General features: G+C 40.0%; 1 protein-coding gene across 1 annotated transcript in view; it reads left to right on the forward strand.

Annotated features, from left to right (window-relative positions):
* NPTN (neuroplastin) overlaps window positions 1-18,813 on the forward strand; it is an 88,849-nt gene that overhangs the window by 64,359 nt on the left and 5,677 nt on the right. The window contains exons 6-8 of the mRNA XM_015560787.1: window positions 724-818; window positions 9,235-9,368; window positions 14,002-14,275. Coding sequence (XP_015416273.1) covers window positions 724-818; window positions 9,235-9,368; window positions 14,002-14,275 — 503 coding nt within the window. The remainder of the gene's footprint in view (window positions 1-723; window positions 819-9,234; window positions 9,369-14,001; window positions 14,276-18,813) is intronic.

Genomic DNA, 18,813 nt, shown 5'->3' on the forward strand with positions numbered 1-18,813 from the left:
AACAAAAACAATGCTATATAAAGAATGTCCAAGTTTTGAGATAGGAACAAGTTTGGCACATTAAAAAAACAAAAGAGACCAGCAGGGCTGGAAAGTGGCTGAGATGAGGCTAGGGAGGTGGGCAAGGTGCCAGATCATGCAGGACCCTGGAGTTTTAGCTGCAGCTAAAATCCTTAAAAGTTTAGCTACATCTCTGGCAGATGCTTTGATGGCAGATTTTTTTTGTTTTTGTTTATTTTGTTACTATCTCTGGGTCCTGTTAGTGAGTAGACTTATTGAAAGGCATGCTGTTAAAATACAGGGTAGGAAGTACAGGACTACTAAAACAAGGTCTCTAGGGAAGCACAGAAACAAGTTTGCATTTTTTCCTGTTCTTATTTATTTGACTGGAACTATGAGGTGAGCAAGACGTCCATTGCCTATATCTGAATATAGATTATAATACTTTGTACAGCCTTTTATTTTGATTGTTTTGTGGTTTATTTGCGCCATTAGACTGGAACACCTTAAGGTTTCGGAACATGTGTCATTGCATCTTTGTATTTCTGGCACCCAGTAAGGAGTAACCCAGAGGGAGGTTTTTCCTTTTAGGTAGGAGGAGGTAAGTTGCATTCAGGGGCACAATTTGGAAAGCAGAGTCCCTCGTTGCCCCCCTAGATTCTCTTTTTGTATATTTTGACTATTCCCAGCTTCCTCACTTGAGTTTTCTTCCTATTTCTGCAGGATCAATAAGCCGAGAGCTGAAGATTCAGGCGAATACCACTGTGTATATCACTTTCACAGTGCTCCTAAAGCAAATGCCACCATTGAAGTGAAAGGTACAACCCAACAGAGGCTGTGGTGTGAGCCTCTCACTCTTCTTCTGAAATACTATTTTGGTCTGGATCCCTAGACTTCAAGCTTTTCTTGTTTCCATTATGGGAGGCAATATAATGTTATTAGGACTTAGGAGCTCAGCTACCCAGGTTTAAATCCATACCCCATCATCTACTAGCTGTGGGACTATGATAAATTATTAATTTATGTACATTTGTTTGTAAAACCTGCCTCATGGGTTTGTTAGGTGGATTAAATAAGTTTACATAGTAGGTTGAACCATATGAAATTACTGTTTTTGTATTTTAAAAATGCTTGAATGTTGACAGCTGTGTGTGGTTCAGCCTTATGTAAAGCTCTTAGAGCAGTGCCTTCTGAGTATTATTCAATAGGTCTCTCCAGTGGGCCAGCAGAATTTGTCAAAGTACAGTGTTCTGGGTAAACATTAACTATTTATGGATAATTCATTAGAATTTTCCTATTAACTCTGGGTGCATGGCATCTTAAAGATGAGGCTGCAGCTGAAAGATCCAAGAAAGACCAATAGAATTGTATGAGTTGGAACTACTTAAGTACATCATTAATCCCAGCTTTCCTGTGTTATTTCAAAGAAGCAACTGAGATCCAGAAAAGAAACCACTGCTCTGCCATACAGTGAGTTGGTGGTCAAGCTAGCATAGAACCTTAGGTTTTGACTCCTAGTCCTTTGTTTTTCCATTTTATGAAATGACCATAGGGAGGCGGGGTTACTGTTTGAAGTCAAACTGAAGAGATGAGGTTGTTGTTGTTGTTTTTTTAATTTAAATTTTACTTAGGAAGACATCTTGTTCTTTAAATCCATAGGGTATGGTCTTTAGAAGCTAGAGGGATACATTTAGGAAATAGGAAGGGCCAACTATATGTAGGTATTCAGGTGTTCCTTAAAATATTTAGAAGACTAAAAATTCAGATTCAAGAAAGGCTTAGACACATTTATAGTTTCTATTATATGTTGTTATTAAATGAAAGTAATGCCTTGGTGACACAACCCTGACTTGTGAGTGCATGGACAGCCAGTACCTTTTCTGGCTGCCAGGTTGAATTCTAAATGCCTGAAGGGGTCGAGTCACAGTTGCATGGTTTCAGTCTACACAGGCCAGAGAACCTGGATTTGATTAATTCAGTGGCTTTTCTTGGAGAGATCTGGGTTTACCTTTGTTTTTAAAGAATGCCACATTTGTTCAACATGAGGATGAAGGTATGAGAAAGCATTTTCTCAGCCAGCCAAGGGCCTTTCCCCACTTGGGTGAGCTGAGCTCTGTGGGGAGACTCCTCTGTAAGACCTGAGGACCTGCAACATTCCAGGCTGAGCCTTTGGCACAAAGTCCAAGTGCAGAGGGAACAGGATGAGTGAGAGAAGGAAAGTGGTGCGTCTAGTTAATAGTCCTCTCCAAGTCTAAAGGATAATTACATACAATTACAAGTCCTGATGAACTGTAATCTTAGCGATTTGATGTTAATGATTTCTAAGCAGCACTTTCAGGAGTGGAAACAAAGGTTGTTTTTCCATTGGTTTGGCTGCACGAGGTGGGATTCAGTGGCCCAGAGGCACCTTCCCTCACATTCTGTTGAGCAGATATGAAGTGATCTGGAGATCAGGGAAGAGGAGGCTAAAGGCAAGAGTGTTTCCAGAGGAAGGGACAGCTTAGACCAGGGCAAACTACGCCCGCAGGCCGGATCCGGTCCGTTTGAAATGAATAAAACTAAAAAAAAAAAAGACCGTACCCTTTTATGTAATGATGTTTACTTTGAATTTATATTAGTTCACACAAACACTCCATCCATGTTTTTGTTCCGGCCCTCCAGTCCAGTTTAAGAACCCATTGTGGCCCTCGAGTCAAAAAGTTTGCCCACCCCTGGCTTAGAAGGTATCTTGCCATAGTGAAGATGCAGACTGTGCACTGTTGCGTTTTTACTGTACAATAGCCCTGTGAGGAAGATTGGGCAGGTGGTGATAATCCTGGTTTTAAAGAAGTAGACCTAAGGAAAATTCTTTTTATAGAATCCTAAAACATATTTTGTGAGTAGCTTGGACAGATATGTTAGTCTCTTAAGAAAATTCATAAAAAATTCTAGTCTTTCTCTCTTCCCTCTCTTCTCGAATACCTGGACAGAAAACAGTGAAACACTTAACATCAGTCAGGTAATGGATAGTTTAGTACGGTAAAGACTGAACATTTGGCTTTTTCTGTGTAAATTTTTAAAGGTTTGCCTCAGGCCCCGGATCATATTCTAGGCTAGCTCCTGAGTGTGGTGGGGTAGAAAACTGCCTTGCATTTAGAGTGGGGTAAGAGGGGTGGTGTGTTATTCCCAAAGCATTTTGATATTAACTCATTTTATTTCTTCAGTGCCTATAAGGTGGAGTAAGAGACAGTTTTCTTTTTATAACTATAATGATTTGAAAAATCTTCTGAGTAATAGAGAGGTAAGAGGTATCTGTACTTGAGAACAGAAATTCCAGGGGATTCAGGGAACATAAGTGACCTCTGCTGACAGGAGTCTCTGAAAATCTTCATTTATAATTCAGACTATACATATATATTTCTTTAGCATCTGTTCTGCACACAACCCTTTTCTTCCCCATCTGGCTTTAATCTTCACAACTCAGGTAAATGCTGTTATTATCTCCACTTTCCAGGTGAGAAATTGAGGCTGAAAGGAATTAAATGACTTGTATAGAGTGACAGAGTTAAGCAGTGGAGCCAGGGTCCTCACCTAGGTGCTCTAGTGCCAGAGCCTGTTCCCCTAAACACTACACCATGTGGCCTTGTTCAGCACATAACAATTTAAAGGACTCAGACTGAGTAAGAAGAAATGGGCTCTAATCCTTGCCCCGCCATTAAACTTAGTGACCCTGACCAGTCACGCTTCTTCCTCGGCTGCCCAGTGTATGATGAAGTAGGTTGAGATAGAGGGTCTTTAAGGTTCAGTAAGTCTCCTATGGTCTGTGATTTCCTTTTATGGATACAGATGAGGAAATCGTTGGGTTATTGGAGGAAATGATTTCTAAGCTTCTTTTCCTAGTGATTGTGATTTTTACTTTCTTAGCTTTGAGAATGTTACCGTAGGGCCTCCACAATTCTGCTCACTCATCTCTCTGTCTTATTGAACATTCCCCCCTGATCTCAGACACTGATCTCAAATACTGGTGCCAAGACCAGTATTAAAGCAGTGGTTCTCACACTTGATTTGATGTGTTTAACTATGGCCTGAGCATCAGGCTTATTAAGAGCACTCTGGGTGATTATAGTGTATATCCAAGGTTAGAATCACTTCAGTGCTTCCTAGTCAGTGATTTCATTTGCAGGAAAGGGAAAAGCCTCATCTATAGGAGGCAGCACAAGTCCCAGACTGCTCTAGTTTTCATAACCAATGATGAACCTACTTGTAGAGAAGCCTTATTGAGCCAAAAGCTGACATCCTTCTTGCTTCCATCTTGATCAGTCTCATATTGCTTGTTGGGCTTAGCCTTTGGTTAGCAGTAAATTTTAACACTCCCTCTGCCGTCAGCCAAGTCTCCAACTTGCCTACAGCAACGATGAGGTATATCTGGAATTTTATATTTTGCAAAAAGGAAGCAAAGAAATCATTTATACAGTATCATTATATTTACTTAGACGTAACCTACTCATTGAAAACACCTTTAAGGATGGAGTTCTTTTGAATATTAGTTGTGAAGTTAAGAATTTACTTTGAAAAGTGAACACCAAATAAGCAGTCCATGTAAGAGGCCACATACCTTTCTCAGGTCTGTTATGGTTATGTTTAACTTTACTTATCATCAGCTTCAGCTGAACATATCTCTGTTGTGTAAGTTGACACTTTCTACAGCCACCAGCCTGGCAATGAAGCCAAATGCTTTGCTGAAGTGTAGGCAGGTCAGGCAGCAGAAGGTACTGAGGAATGTGCATTTGTCTTCGACCCAGGTCATAAAATTGGTTAAGGCATTGCTGGGTAACAAAGTCTTTTGGATTCCTTGCGTTGCCATTCGTTAGGATACTGGAAGAATATTCATTAAACTGATTAGAGAAGGTGGATAGCAAGGTGAGAGATTGAGTTTACTCCTAATAAGTCTGTGATCTCTTTTAAGAGTCTCTTTGTGACTTCCTTACCACTTCTGCCCTCACTCTTGTAATCCATCTCTTCGTCCTTGAGAGGGTACAGGGAAGTAAAGAGTATCTGCTTTGTCAGACTCCTCAGATCTATCTTCAGACCAACAGGACCTATTAAGCTGTTCATTATTGAATGGCAAGCCCTTCAATGAGGTGAGGCACCTTAATCAATATTAGTAAGCCATTAATGAGTATAATTTGTCAGTGTCTGACCTGATTAAACCTTATTGGAGTCACAGAAGTCCTGTTTATATCAGCAAACAGGGAGAGAACACAGTAATCAGCATCTCTTTGATTTCTTAGAATTCAGAGTGCCTGAGCCTAGGCCTAGCCTTTCCTTGCTTCAAATAACAGCTCAATTTAAATGTTTACTTTTGATCCTGAACTCCAAACATGTGCTAGATTGCTATAGAAATGTAATTTCATCCTCACAAGACCTCTATGAAGTATGTGGGTATTATTCTCATTTTACAAAAGTGAAAACTGAAACTCAAATGATTTTAAATGACCCGTCTTAGGTTACTCATTGGGTGAGTAAGAGAGTCTCCGTAGGGCCCAAATGGGGTAATATCTGTTTGACTGGGTGGCTATGTTGGTTATCTATTGCTTAAAGCATCAAACACTTGTTACCTCATAGTTTCTGTGGGTCAGGAATTAGGGCACAGATTAGTGGTGTAGTTCTGGCTCAGGGTCTATCAAGCTATTGGCTGGGTCTGCAGTCATCTGAAAACTTGACTGGGGCTGGAGGATCTGTTTCCCCGGTGGCTGTCTTATGTGGCTATTGGCAGAAGGCCTTAGTTTCTCACTACCTGGTCCTCCCTACAGGCTGTTTGTGCATTTGAGCATCGTTCCAGAGTGTGTGATCCCAGAGAGAGCAAGGAGAAAACTTTGTTTTCTTTTGAACTAGTACCTAAAGTTGTATACCTTTACTTCTGCTTTATTTAAGTCAATAAGTCCAGCCCACACTCCAAGGGAGGGAAATTAGGCTCCACCTCTTGAAGGGAAGAATATCGGAGGATTTGTGGACACTTTAAAAACCACCACAGGTGGACTCTGAGCCCCAAGGGGGCCCCCTCTCTGACTACTGCTGACATGTGCTGAGAGCCTGGGTATTTCTTGCTCTGTTGTTCTGCTGTCCTGCTCAGCTGGTAGGGCAGGAACAGGCTTTCTGATTGAGCAGCTACTGTAAAGGATAGAGAGAAGTGAAAAAAAACTTTTCATTGACCCAAAGGCTAAAGTAATAGTTGTCATCACTTCCTATAAGGATATAGTAATGTTGGTTTAATTTTTCTCTCTGCTGAGTACACAGGTAATATTTTCACCATTCCAAGAGTGACTAATGAGGGCATTAGACTTTTGAGTACGTTAAGTAGAGGGGCTATTCCTAAGCTTCACTCTGTATTATTTGCTAAATTGTGGAGAAAGCAGCAATACATCTAACCATTGAAAACACTTCTTATAGGCTTATACTGTGTAAACATGGCCAACAAAGTGTGGTGGGAGTTAGCTAAGTTCCTAGTGGTCTCCTAAACACTAAGGAAGGAGTGAAGACCATCTCCACCCCTCTCTTAACATCTTCACCTTCAAGTCTCTGTCTTTTCAGAATAGCAACCTTTTAGAGGCTGTGGAGCCTTAAACCAATTCAACTTTTAGCCTTTTAGGTGTTTCGGATGTATAATCTTGGAGATGAGTACCCATGGCAAAAGTTGATGGTACTGAACTCACAGTACTTTTGGAATTAGTCATATAACTGGGCCAGATTGGGTATTCTTCATGGGGCAAAGGAGAATGAAAGAGGAAAGATACATTACCTGTAAGCTGATTTCTGAAATTTGTATCTCCACCTAGATGATTACCCTGAGCTCCAGACTTGATAATTAATTGTCTACTTGACTGCTTCACTTGAATGTTAAATAAGTATTTTAAATTTAACATGTCCTAAAATTTGAATGCCTGGTTTTTACTACCATCAATTACTACATCCCCGAACAAAACAAAGTAAAAATAAGCAAACAAGCCACCCTAATTCTTCTGCAATCTTCCTCATCTCAGTAACTGAAAACTCAATTCTTTCTATTACTCAAGCCGGGATCATGGGGTCATTCTTGACTCCTTTTTCTCTCACATCCCACATCCAGTCCATTAACAAATATATTAACTTAAACTATAAAATGTATACAGAATCTCCTCCTTACTACTACTACTGCCCTTATCCAAACCACCCTTTCTCTTGCCTGGATTACTGTAATAGCACCTGATTAGTCTTGTTGCCACTGTTGTTTCTCTGTCATCTGCATAATAGCAAGTGGTAGCCTGTTAAGACATACAGATCATTCCATACCTACACTTACTATTCACCAGCTGATTCAGAGTAAATGCCAAAGTCATTTCACTGGCCTACAAGTCCTATCTGATCTGGGCTCCACTCTTTCTGATTCCCTCTTCTGCCATCTTCCCCTTGCTTACTGTGTTTTAAAAAAAAACTCCCCATGCTACTCTTTATACATAATAACCACATTTCTGCCTCAAGGCTTTTGCTTTTCCCTCTACTTGGAGTTTTTTCCCCATAGATACGAGTGGCCTACACCCTTATTTTCTTCATGACTGTGCTAAAATTTACCTCATTAGAAAGGCTTTCTCCCCACAACTCTCTGTCATATCTGGCATGTAGTGGGCCAACTGGAGGCAAAATGTGGTAGCTCTTCTGCTTGTTGTGTCACCCAGTTCTCCCATGATGGCATTTTAGTTCATGTGTGGCCATGGAGCTTACTCCTTCAAGTGCTTAAGATGGTCTTTAATATCTATTGACTGAAGAAATTTTCTTTGAGGAAGGGTGACCATTGAGAAGTGACTCAGTACTGTGGGAGAATTTGGCATGGTGGGAATAAGATCGAGCCAGCCTGACCCACTCACTCGCTTCTGTAATGAGGAATTTTGCCTGGAAAAACAAAAAGACATTTCCTTTGTAATATCATATTTAGAAAACACCTCACACTGAGTAGTATTGAGTAGATCTATTTGGCAAGCAGTGGTTATAGAGAGCTTGGGGCCTTGCTCAGTCCATTCCTGTCCTGGTGCTTCTGGGGCTGACCTGCGAAGCACAATCTGAGAGTAGCAGATTTTGGATTATTTTTAAGCCAAGCCAGTCAGATGGGAAACATGGGATCAGCCCATGATATACGGTAATAACAATTCCACAGGCTTTTAGTCTCAAATGAATGTTTTGTTGACATTTATCTATCCAAAGACACTGAATGTAGGCAGGGGCTAGAATTGTATCCATTTGATAATGGGTATAGAACTGAAGCACAAAGTAATTAAAGAACCAGCAAAACTGGAATTTGGACCAGGCCTCTTGATTCTCTTTCCCATCTTGGCCTAACTTTGAATTTATTGCTTTCAGATTACTATAACTGGTAAGGTATGGTGGAAAATATAGTTAAGCTCAAAGAAGGCTAGATTCAAAGAAGTAGCCTTCATCTCAGGCTTCTTGGATCCTTGAAACTTATCTAATTTTAAAATCACAGGTGCTGTTTCTTTCTTCCTAAGTGATCCCTAAAAGCAGAGAAGACTAACAGCCCCTAGCATGTCTAGAAATTCCTTAAGATTGGGTTCATTGAGATTACTACAAATCAGATGCATAAGTCAGATTCTTAAGCTGTTAATAAAGTCTCTTGGGACACTGGTTGAATTTCCTGTTCCTTCCTTTCCTCCTCTTGTGAAGACTAATTTGCTGGATTTCTTCTTTCCTGGCAGAGCCTTTGCCATTAACATTCATCAGATAACTTCTCCAGGAATTCATTGTTTTTACATACCTTGAAGTAGGACTTGATTTTAGGTGTTTGATTTCAGAGATTCCTCATTTCCTTAAGGGTATATATGACATTGGACATAAACTACAATTGTTAGTGAGGGTGTTTTAAGGAAAACCATGACTGGTAGAGAAGGTGATGATAGCTTCTGTTTTCATTTTCTTTAAAGGATGGCTTACTTTAGGGCAGTTAAGCCTGTGCTCTCTTTGAGTAGGTTTACTTCACATTCAGTAATCCTAACCTGGTGTGTGCTTGAGGTGCTTTGGTGGATGGGAGATAGGGGATGGGGTTGGTTCCATTGCTCTAGTCTCACCTGAAATGCATGTTAGCAAAGCTGAATTTGAGAATGAGCCTAAAGACTGACTATATTAGAAGCAAGGCTCTGAGCCATTAGGTGGGGCCTTTGTATCCCATTCAGAGCTGGCTCCCATGGTAACTGTTCAACACTCTCACAGCTGCTCCTGATATCACTGGCCATAAACGGAGCGAGAACAAGAACGAAGGGCAGGATGCCATGATGTACTGCAAGTCAGTTGGCTACCCCCACCCAGAGTGGGTCTGGCGCAGGAAGGAGAACGGTCTGTTCATGGTGAGTAGGAGGCAGCCTGGGTCTCTGGTTACTAGATTTTCTCCTGGGGGAGGCCCAGACATCTGGGCCAGTTGCTACAGCTGCCATATTGACATAGCTTCAGTCACCCTTTCTAGAGTCATGAATGGTCACAACATGAGTCTGGAGGTCAGTGACAGTTTCTGTCCAGCAGGGAAACCCTATGGATGATTTGTTAACACTGTCTGGTAAGGGATTAGACTGCTTGCCTTGAAGATAGGACATTGAAAGAGCTAACCCCAATCTTAAGCTTTTACTATTATTCTAGTCTGTTTATACTAAAGAAAATTGTGGTTTTTAAGTGGTCTTAATGTTTTTGGGGAAGACAAGGCAGAGAACAAATGTTAGTATACTATTCCTGAAACACAGGATTAGGAATTGAGGCAACCTGATGAGTCCCAAGGGCAGCCTTAGACATTGGAAAACTGACAGTATCTGTTCCAGGAAAAGGTTAAAAAAATATTTTCTAATCCCTGGCACGATTCTTTTTAAAAAAATCCTCACTAGAAGACATACTTTTTTATTGATTATTTTTTTTAAGAGACAGAAAGAAACATTGATCAGTTGCCTCCTATACATGCCCCAACCAGGAATTGAACCCACAAACCTAGGTATGTGCCCTGACCAGGAATCAAACCCACATTTCTGTGCATGGGACGACACTCCAACCAACTGAGCCAGGCCCATGACATGATTCTTTTTTTTTCTTTTTTCTTTTTCAAAGAATGTATCTTAGATTTATTAGGAGAAAGAGACCCTGAGGGTAATAATTTTTCATTCCCTTTCAAGGCCTTTGGCAAAAGAAAAGCTGATAATCTTGATGAATTTTTTCTATTTCTCTTTTTTTTGTAAATTAAATCTTTGTTGTTGAAAGTATTGCATATGCCCTCCCCCCTCACCCCCATTGACTCCTTCTAGCCTGCCCCCACCACCCACTCCAGGCCTTTACTACCCTATTGTCTGTGTCCATGGGTTATGCATATATGTATAGAAGTTCTTTGGTTGAACCCTTCCCACCCACTCACCCATCCTCACCTTCCCTCTGAGATTCAGCATTCTGTTCCATGCTTCCACATCTCTGGATCTATTGTAATCAGTTTATTTTGTTGATTAGATTCAACACATGAGTGAGATAATGTGATATTTGTCTTTCCTCGATTGGCTTATTTTGCTTAGCATAATACTCTCCATGCTGTCTCAAAGGCTAAGAGATCCTTCTTTTTTTACTGCTGCATAGTATTTCATGGTATAAATGTACCATGGCTTTTTTTATCCACTCATCCACTGATGGGCATTTGGGCTGTTTCCAGATCTTAGCTATTGTAAATTGAGCTATTATAAATTGTATATGAACATAGGGGTGCATACATTCTTTCTGATTGGTGTTTTATGTTTCTTAGGATATATACCTAGAAGTGGAATCACTGGGTCAAATGGCAGTTCCATTTTTAATTTTTTGAGGGAACTCCATACTGTTGCCCATAGTAACTCTGTACCAGTCTGCATGCCCCCCAGCAGTGTACTAGGTTTCCCTTTTCTCCACATCCTCCCAGCACTTGTCATTTGTTGATGTGATGATGATAACCATTCTGACAGGTGTGAGGTGATACCTCATTGTCGTTTTAATTTGCATCTCTCTGATGATCAATGACTTTGAGCATTTTTTCATAAGTCTCCTAGGCTACTATATGTCCCCTTTGGAGAAGTGTCTATTTAGGTACTTTGCCCATTTTTTAATTGGATTGTTTGTCTTCCTTCTGTTATGAATTCCTTATATATTTTGGATATTAACCCTTTATCAGATGTATCATTGCCAAATATGTTCTCCAATACAGTGGGCTCCTTTTCATTTTGATGATAGTTTCTTTTGCTGTGCAGAAGCTTTTTTTTTTATTTTGATGTAGCCCCATTTGTTTATTTTCTCCTTAGTTTCCTTTGCCCCTAGTAGATGTATCTATATACATATTGCTACAAAGACATGTCTGAGATTTTTGCTGCCTGTGGTTTCTTCTAGGATTTTTAGGGTTTCACACATATTTAAGTCTTTTATCCATTTTGCGCTTACTCTTGTGTATGGTGTAAGCTCAGCTTGTGATCTAGTTACACTTTTTGCATGTATCTGTCCAGTTTTCCCAACATGATTTATCGGCTGTTGTGACTCCATTGTATGTTCTTGCCTCCTTTGTCAAATATTAATTGAGCATAATGGCTTGGATTGATTTCAGGGATCTCTGTTCTGTTCCATTGATCTATATGCCTGGTCTTGAGTCAGTACCAGGCTGTTTCGATTATAGAGGCTTTGTAGTATATAACTTGATATCTTGTCCTGTGATCCCTCCAACTTTGTTCTTCTTTCTCAAGATTGCTGTGGATATTCAGGGTCATTTTTGGTTTCATATAAGTTTTTGGAGTATTTAGTCTACATCTGTGAAATATGCTATTGGTATTTTAATAGGGATTGCATTGAATCTGTAGATTGCCTTGTGTAGCATGGACATTTTAATGATGTTGATTCTACCAATTCATGAGCACGGTATATTGTTCCACTTGTTTATATCTTTTTTCAATGTCTTGTAGTTTTCCGAGTACAAGTCTTTTACTTCCTTGGTTAAGTTTATTCCTAAGTGTCTTAATTTTTTGTTGCAATGGTAAATAGGATTGTTTGTTTAGTTTCTCTTTCTGAGAATTTATTATTGGTGTATAAAAAGCCATCAATTTTGGGGTGTTGATTGTTTTATCCTGCTACACTCCCAAATTCATTTATTAAAACTAATAGTTTTTTGGTGGAGTTTTTAATGTTTTCTGATTTCTATGTACAGTATATCATCTGTGAATAATGAGAGTTTTACTTCCTCCTTTTGAATTTACATGCCTTTTATTTCTTCTTCTTGTCTGATCACCGTGGCTAGGACTTCCAGGACTGTGTTGAATAAGAGTGGTGAAAGTTGACATCCCTGTCTTGTTCCTGTTCTTAGGGGAAATGGTTTTAATTTTTGCCCATTGGGTATGATGTTGGCTGTAGGTTCGTCATATATGGCCTTTATTATGCTGAGGTCTGATCCCTTTATTCCCACTTTGCTGAGAGTTTTAATCAAATATGGGTGTTGGATTTTGTGGAATAATTTTTCTGCATCTTGATGTGCTCATGTGATTTTTATCTTTCAATTTATTTATGTGATGTATCATGCTTATTGATTTCTGAACATTGTACCAGCCTTGCATCCCTGGAATAAATCCCACATAGTCATGGTGTATAAACTTTTTAATATATTGCTGGATCCGATTTGCTAATATTTTGTTGAGGATTTTAGCATCTAGGTTCATCAGGGATATTGGCCTGTAATTCTCTTTCTTGTCGTGTCTTTATCTGGTTTTGGAATTAGGATAATGTTGGCCTTATAAAAAGAGCTTGGAAGTGTTCCTTCCTCTTGGATTTTTTTGAATAGTTTGAGGAGTTTAAGTGTTAGTTCTTTAAATGTTTGGTAAAACTCCCCTGTGAAGCCGTAGGGATGCCTGCCCTGTGGCATGATTCTTGATGGTATTGGGAAAGTCAAAGCTTTAAACTCTTCGTTTCTCTCTGATTCACTGATGTTTGATTAATCTCCTTTTTTATCATAGGAGTGTCATATACATTCCTCCTGTTCCCAGTCCTTGTATGCCCAACACTATACTTATCAGGTATACTTACTAATTATCAGTCTTCAGAATCAGAAGGACCTGGCGACCATCAAATCCAATTTCTTCAGAAAGGTTACCTGTTAACCAAGGTAAATTAGTGACAAAACCAAGGATCAAATCTAGTTTATTAAAAACTTATAAGTCCTGCCCTGGCTGGTTTTGCTCAGTTGTTAGAGCGTTGGCCTGTGGACCAAAGGGTCATGGGTTTGATTTCCAGTCAAGGATATGTATCTTGGTTGCAGGGGCGCATGTGGGAGGCAGCCAGTAGTGTGTCTCCCTCACGTTGATGTTTCTTTCTCTCCCCACCCCTCTATCCTTGGATGAGGATTAAAAAAAAAGTCAATTTTTCTTCACATTCTATGACCTCTCAATAATGTTATGTTAGGTGTTGATAAGGACTAACCTGACTAGATTTCAGAAACCCTTTAATAAGGGGATTGGGATGAGGAATGGAGAGGTGAAGATACTGCATTTAGTCTTTTCAGAGCAGGCTCTGAAAGAGCAACAAAACATTTAGAATTTTGCAGTGCTAGCAAGGAAATGCCCATTTTTTTTTTATTGGTCCCTGGTGGAAGGACCTTTGAGCTTTGGTCAGAGCAGTTTGGGGTTTCCTCATTGGGTATTTTCATCTCCTGTTCTCATGACCACAGAATCTTAAGTATCTGTTATATTTTGAAAAACATTTAAAAATCAAACATTGGTACTTCCTCTTTCTGTCAAGCTATATATCATAGGTTAATGCCTTTGAAAACCATTTTGTTTGACCGGCCTAAATTTAGTGGAGTGCTGAGATAAAATGCTTTCAAGTTTTTCTAGACACTGATTTTAGCAATTTCTTAACATGTTTCTGGACAAATCCCGTAGTTTTCTTGGATCTCTTATTCTAAGTCACTTATTTTCATCTTTGTGTATTCTCACTTTTTTTGCCCCTGAGCAGGATATTGCCAATAACTCTGGCCGCTTCTTCATCATCAACAAGGAAAATTACACTGAGCTGAGCATCGTGAACCTCCAGATCACAGAGGACCCTGGCGAGTATGAATGTAATGCCACCAACTCCATTGGCTCTGCCTCCGTCGTTACCATCCTCAGGGTACGGAGCCACCTGGCCCCACTCTGGCCTTTCTTGGGAATCCTGGCTGAAATCATCATCCTTGTGGTGATCATTGTTGTGTATGAGAAGAGAAAGAAGCCTGATGAAGTTCCTGACGGTAAGAGCATCCCTACAAAATAGCTATAATGTTGAGGTGGTATTGTTGGGTGGTGTCTAAGGATATTGGGATTCAATCCCAAAAGGAGAGAAGGAAAATTCTTTTACTGGTTTCTCATCCACTACTCCCAAAATTAGAGCTCTAATATTAGCTCTGTCCTTCCACTTGAATGTTCTCCAGTCCCCAGTCCTATCTGCCCTTTAGGCCCCATGTGGGGAATGGGCAGCTATTAATTTTTTTGTTCAGCTCTGTCCTCCTTCAATACAGATCATCAGGCAGATTGAGCTTGAGGAGAATTCAAGTCAAGCCTAGAAGCCACCCCAAGATCGCAGGCCACCTGGCCTTTCAGGCAGATTTAAGGTATCTAATTGGTTGTGACATAGTTGCCTGATGTAGCCTCTGTAGGTCACTCACTGCCCACATTTAGTTGGACTGTTCTCAGGAAAAACTATTGGAACAAGCCAGCCTTTGGTTTTCCTGGTTGGTTCTTTCAATATATTTTCAACATTCTGGTAAAGCCAGCACCTACTGTTTTGACTTTTCTGTGCCTCACAGACTAGAATGATGGAGAGCTTCTTCTGATGCCTCCCCCCCACCCCAAGCAGTAACACCTGGAGTTCATACCAGAGGCGGCACCCCCCGAGCTGCCTAGGGTCAGAGAAGGGTTGATCTTAGCAGCAGAACTATAGAGAATTGTCAAGCATTGGAAAGAAAAAGAATCTTAGATTGTTGGACAGGCTTAGAATCAGGAAAGTCCTGAGCCATTTTTATATATTTTTTGTCATACATGTTTCTATTTCTAACCCAATTGATTATAATTGGGGGAAACTACTGATGGACACTTGGATCAGTAGTTCTTCAGATTTCTAACTAGCTTCTCATCCCCACCTTCCTGCCCTATAGCATCACCAGTAAAAACAAATTAATTGGCCAGCCAGCTATTACCACCACTTGCCTGTCACTGACTAGGCTAGAAGGGTGTGCACTTAAGCTCAGTGGAGGCTGACTTTGAGTGATGTGAAGATGCTAGCTCTAATTCGACTGTCCCGGGCCTGTACTTGTGCACTGTGGTATTATTCCCTGCCCCACAGAGGTGTCCCTGTCCTGTGGCTGAACAGTGGTGGGACTGTACCACCCCCCCTGTGTGTCGGGGAGAACACTAAGGGAAGTCTGTGATGTCACAGACTATGCAGCCCTGAAGGAATGCAGTGAATCCCAACTCTTTGGAAGGACAGATTTGAGAGCAAGAGCCATTTCCCCTTTTCCTTTTGTTTCAGCAACTCCTAATTCTTTTTGCCTGCGTTAAGTAGAGTGAGTATTAGAGTGAAGCTGGTGGAAAGGTTTTTTGTTAAAACTAACATTGCACATGGGAAGACGAGGTGGACTCAAGATGTACATTCAGCAATTATCTAGATGGAGGGATGGGGTAGACTTAGGCTGGAAGCAGATAAGCCTTTGTAAATAAATGAGTTAGTTCCCTGCAACATAAGTGTTCCAAGGATTTTTACTTTCCTTCTCCTAAGTCCATAGAACTGTTCTATGAAATACAATTGTTTTCTTGGGGTTTTCATATATGTATTATATATGTTTTTCCTTTATATTTTTCTTCTTCTGCTACAAACTAGGACTCCCAAGGCAGAATTAGGGACAAGTTGACTATATGATTTCAGCATTGGCTCTTTGGGAGCAGTTTTGCCTCAGTCCCAAAAAGGCCTTTTTTAAATCCCCTCAAAGTGCTTTTGAGTTACTAAGTATCACCATTATCAGTCTTACCTTTGGAAATGTTGAGAAGCAAAACGTCAGTTAGAAAAAGACAGGTATGAGCTTCAAAACCAGTTTTTTAAAGTTTTAAGATGAGGCTGGCTGCCACTCTCTTGGCAGAGTGACACTGGCTTAGCACGTAGCCTGGGCAGAGGTTCCAGTCTTCCTGTGGGAAGCACTTCTTTTCTAGGCTGCTCTCCAGCATATGTGGAAGGCTTTCAGGTTAGTTTTGAGAAATGGGTAGCATTGTTTTGATCTGGCATGTGCTCACACCTGCCCAGGGAAGCAGCTCTTTTTTGAAGAGCTCCATGGTGGTTGAACTCAAATGGGGCCAGTTTGTTATAGGAGACATCTGTGGCCAGCAAATCTTCTGCACTGCTTCTTGGAGGAAAACTACTTCTTTTAAGCTAAATTATTATAGACAGTGAATGAATCCTACCTAAGAGATTACTACAGGGTAAGTGCAAAGTAAAACCTCCTTGCTCCAATCTCTTGGAAGAATAATGCAAGCAGCTTTTACTTTTTGTTGTTGAATTGTGAAAAAATCTGGGATGCTGGAGTCACTGCAGTGTTTGCCTTCTCTTCATTCCCTCCCTGACAGCCAGTGTGGTCCAGGCTCCATTGTCCATCTCCATGTCCCTACCCTTGCTCCATCATTTCCATCCCATAGTTTTCTCCTTGTCCCTCTGCCTGCCCCTCTTTTTCTTCTTCTGTCCTGAAAGTAATCATTAAAAAAGTTTATTGTTCTCAGTGAGTTTTCCTGATGCTGTGGCTTTTTCTTTTTTAGCCAATTTCTCCTCAACTCCTATACAATTTGTGTGAGAGCAGACGCACTGCATATGCTTTCTTCCCTTATGTCCCCCTCCCGCCAACTCACACACAGACATATGCATACACTCCTTTTTGTAATGAATGATTTCAAAACAACATGATGTCTGATACAAATTTGGAGTTTTAGAGATAAATTTTTATCTGGCTTTGTGTTGACTTATTTATGTTACAGTCAAACCTCGGTTCTCGAACAATTCCCATCTCGAACAATTTGATTCTCAACCTGACAACCTCATGTTGATACATGAACATGACAAAAAGCATGTCTCAGGCCACAAAAGAGAGAATGGAGTGTGTGTCAGTTTACCGCTGAACCTGCTATTGTTAACACCTCAGAAAATTGTGCTGTAAATATTTTTTTTCTTTTCTGCTTTTGTTGCTGGGGAAGCGGAGGATTAGCACAATTTCAAAACATAAAGAGGCCAGCCATCAAGAGTACTGTTGTTGCTAATGGTGTGGAAGTGCTCATGAAACAATTTTTATAGGCAATTGAAGAGGTAGAAAAATTGTTGATTTGGATAAGTGAAAAACAGTTTGCCGGTGATAGCATTTCAGAGGTAATGATAATGTGAGAAAGCAAAGATGCTGCATGCTGACCTGAAGGACACCCCTTGAACGTGTGTTGAAAGGGATTCGGTTAAGGCTAGTAGGGGGTGGTTCCATAAATTGAAGAAGTATTTGTTTATAGATTAAACAGTACATTAGATATATACAGTATGTATATAAGAAAGATTGAAACAGAATCATATCGGGGTCTGGAATGGATTAATTCAATTTACATGATTTCTTATAGGAAAAAAATGATACAGTTTTCTAACAAATCTCTTCTCAAACAGCTTTCCAGAATGAATTAAGTTCGAGAACCGAGGTTCCACTGTATTATGAAAAGGAATTTTCATAAGCCCATCATGCTTTTTCTCTGTCAAATAGGTACTTCCTTATCAAGATATACCCATGATTTAATTCTGACTCACCAAACTTTTTCATACTTAAAAATTCATATAAAACTCATAGTATTTATTAGGGAGGGCATGTTTGTGGCTTCTTGATAACTCATCTCATTATTAGAAAAGCACTAAGTAAGTAATACAAAAGTATATAAACACAAATTTAAACTTAAGAGTTTAGTCTAAATGTTCCACTAGAAAAGCAAATATTGCTTTAGATTTCTCACAGAGAAAATGTTGAGGTTAACGTTTAGCTGCTTGCAGAAAAAAAGGGGGTGCTTTGTGTACTGGAGTATATTCAGGATATCTTATAAATGAAACACATCTAAATCCCTGTTATGGTCTCTTTGTGGATTGGTGCAGTTGGTTGTCTTATAGGTGGATGATCTGCAAATCACCTTTTACCTTCAGTGTTTTCAGTTACAGGTGAATCATGGAGCCAAATAAGGCCTTTGTTTTTTCACTTTACTCACCTCTTGACTATGTTCTCTGAAAACGTTAAATGGTAATTCTTTAAAGACTAGGTCCAGCTAGCATTCCTCTAGCCTTCCATCCATCTTTATAGCGGGACACATGCTTAGAGCACATGTTCTGTGTGGGTTCCCTGCTGACTGAACCCAGAGATATTAGTGTGTGCTTTCAAAACCCCTCCCCAACCCCCTGTGGAGATGGGATGGATTGGCTTAGTCATGGGGACCTTACAGCTTACTGGATATTTCAGTGACCTCAAATGAAATTTAGGAAAAGTGCTATTATCAAAGAGTTTCCTACTTCCACATTAGGGGGATAATTTTTATGTCAGTTAAAGGGACTCTTCCTTTAAGTTATGATGGAGAAGAGGCTTGGTGGTGGTGGTGGGAGGGGGGGGGCGTATTTTTAGAGGCTCTGATATAACCAAACTCTAAAATCTATTAGTTGGGTAAAGCATTTGGTAGCATATGAAGATTTACCATGTTGAAAAAAAATGTGACACTTAAAAAAAAATAGTAATAAATATAT

The sequence above is a fragment of the Myotis davidii genome, unplaced genomic scaffold (genome assembly GCF_000327345.1).
Source record: "Myotis davidii unplaced genomic scaffold, ASM32734v1 scaffold955, whole genome shotgun sequence".
In the NCBI taxonomy this organism is placed as follows: domain Eukaryota; kingdom Metazoa; phylum Chordata; class Mammalia; order Chiroptera; family Vespertilionidae; genus Myotis; species Myotis davidii.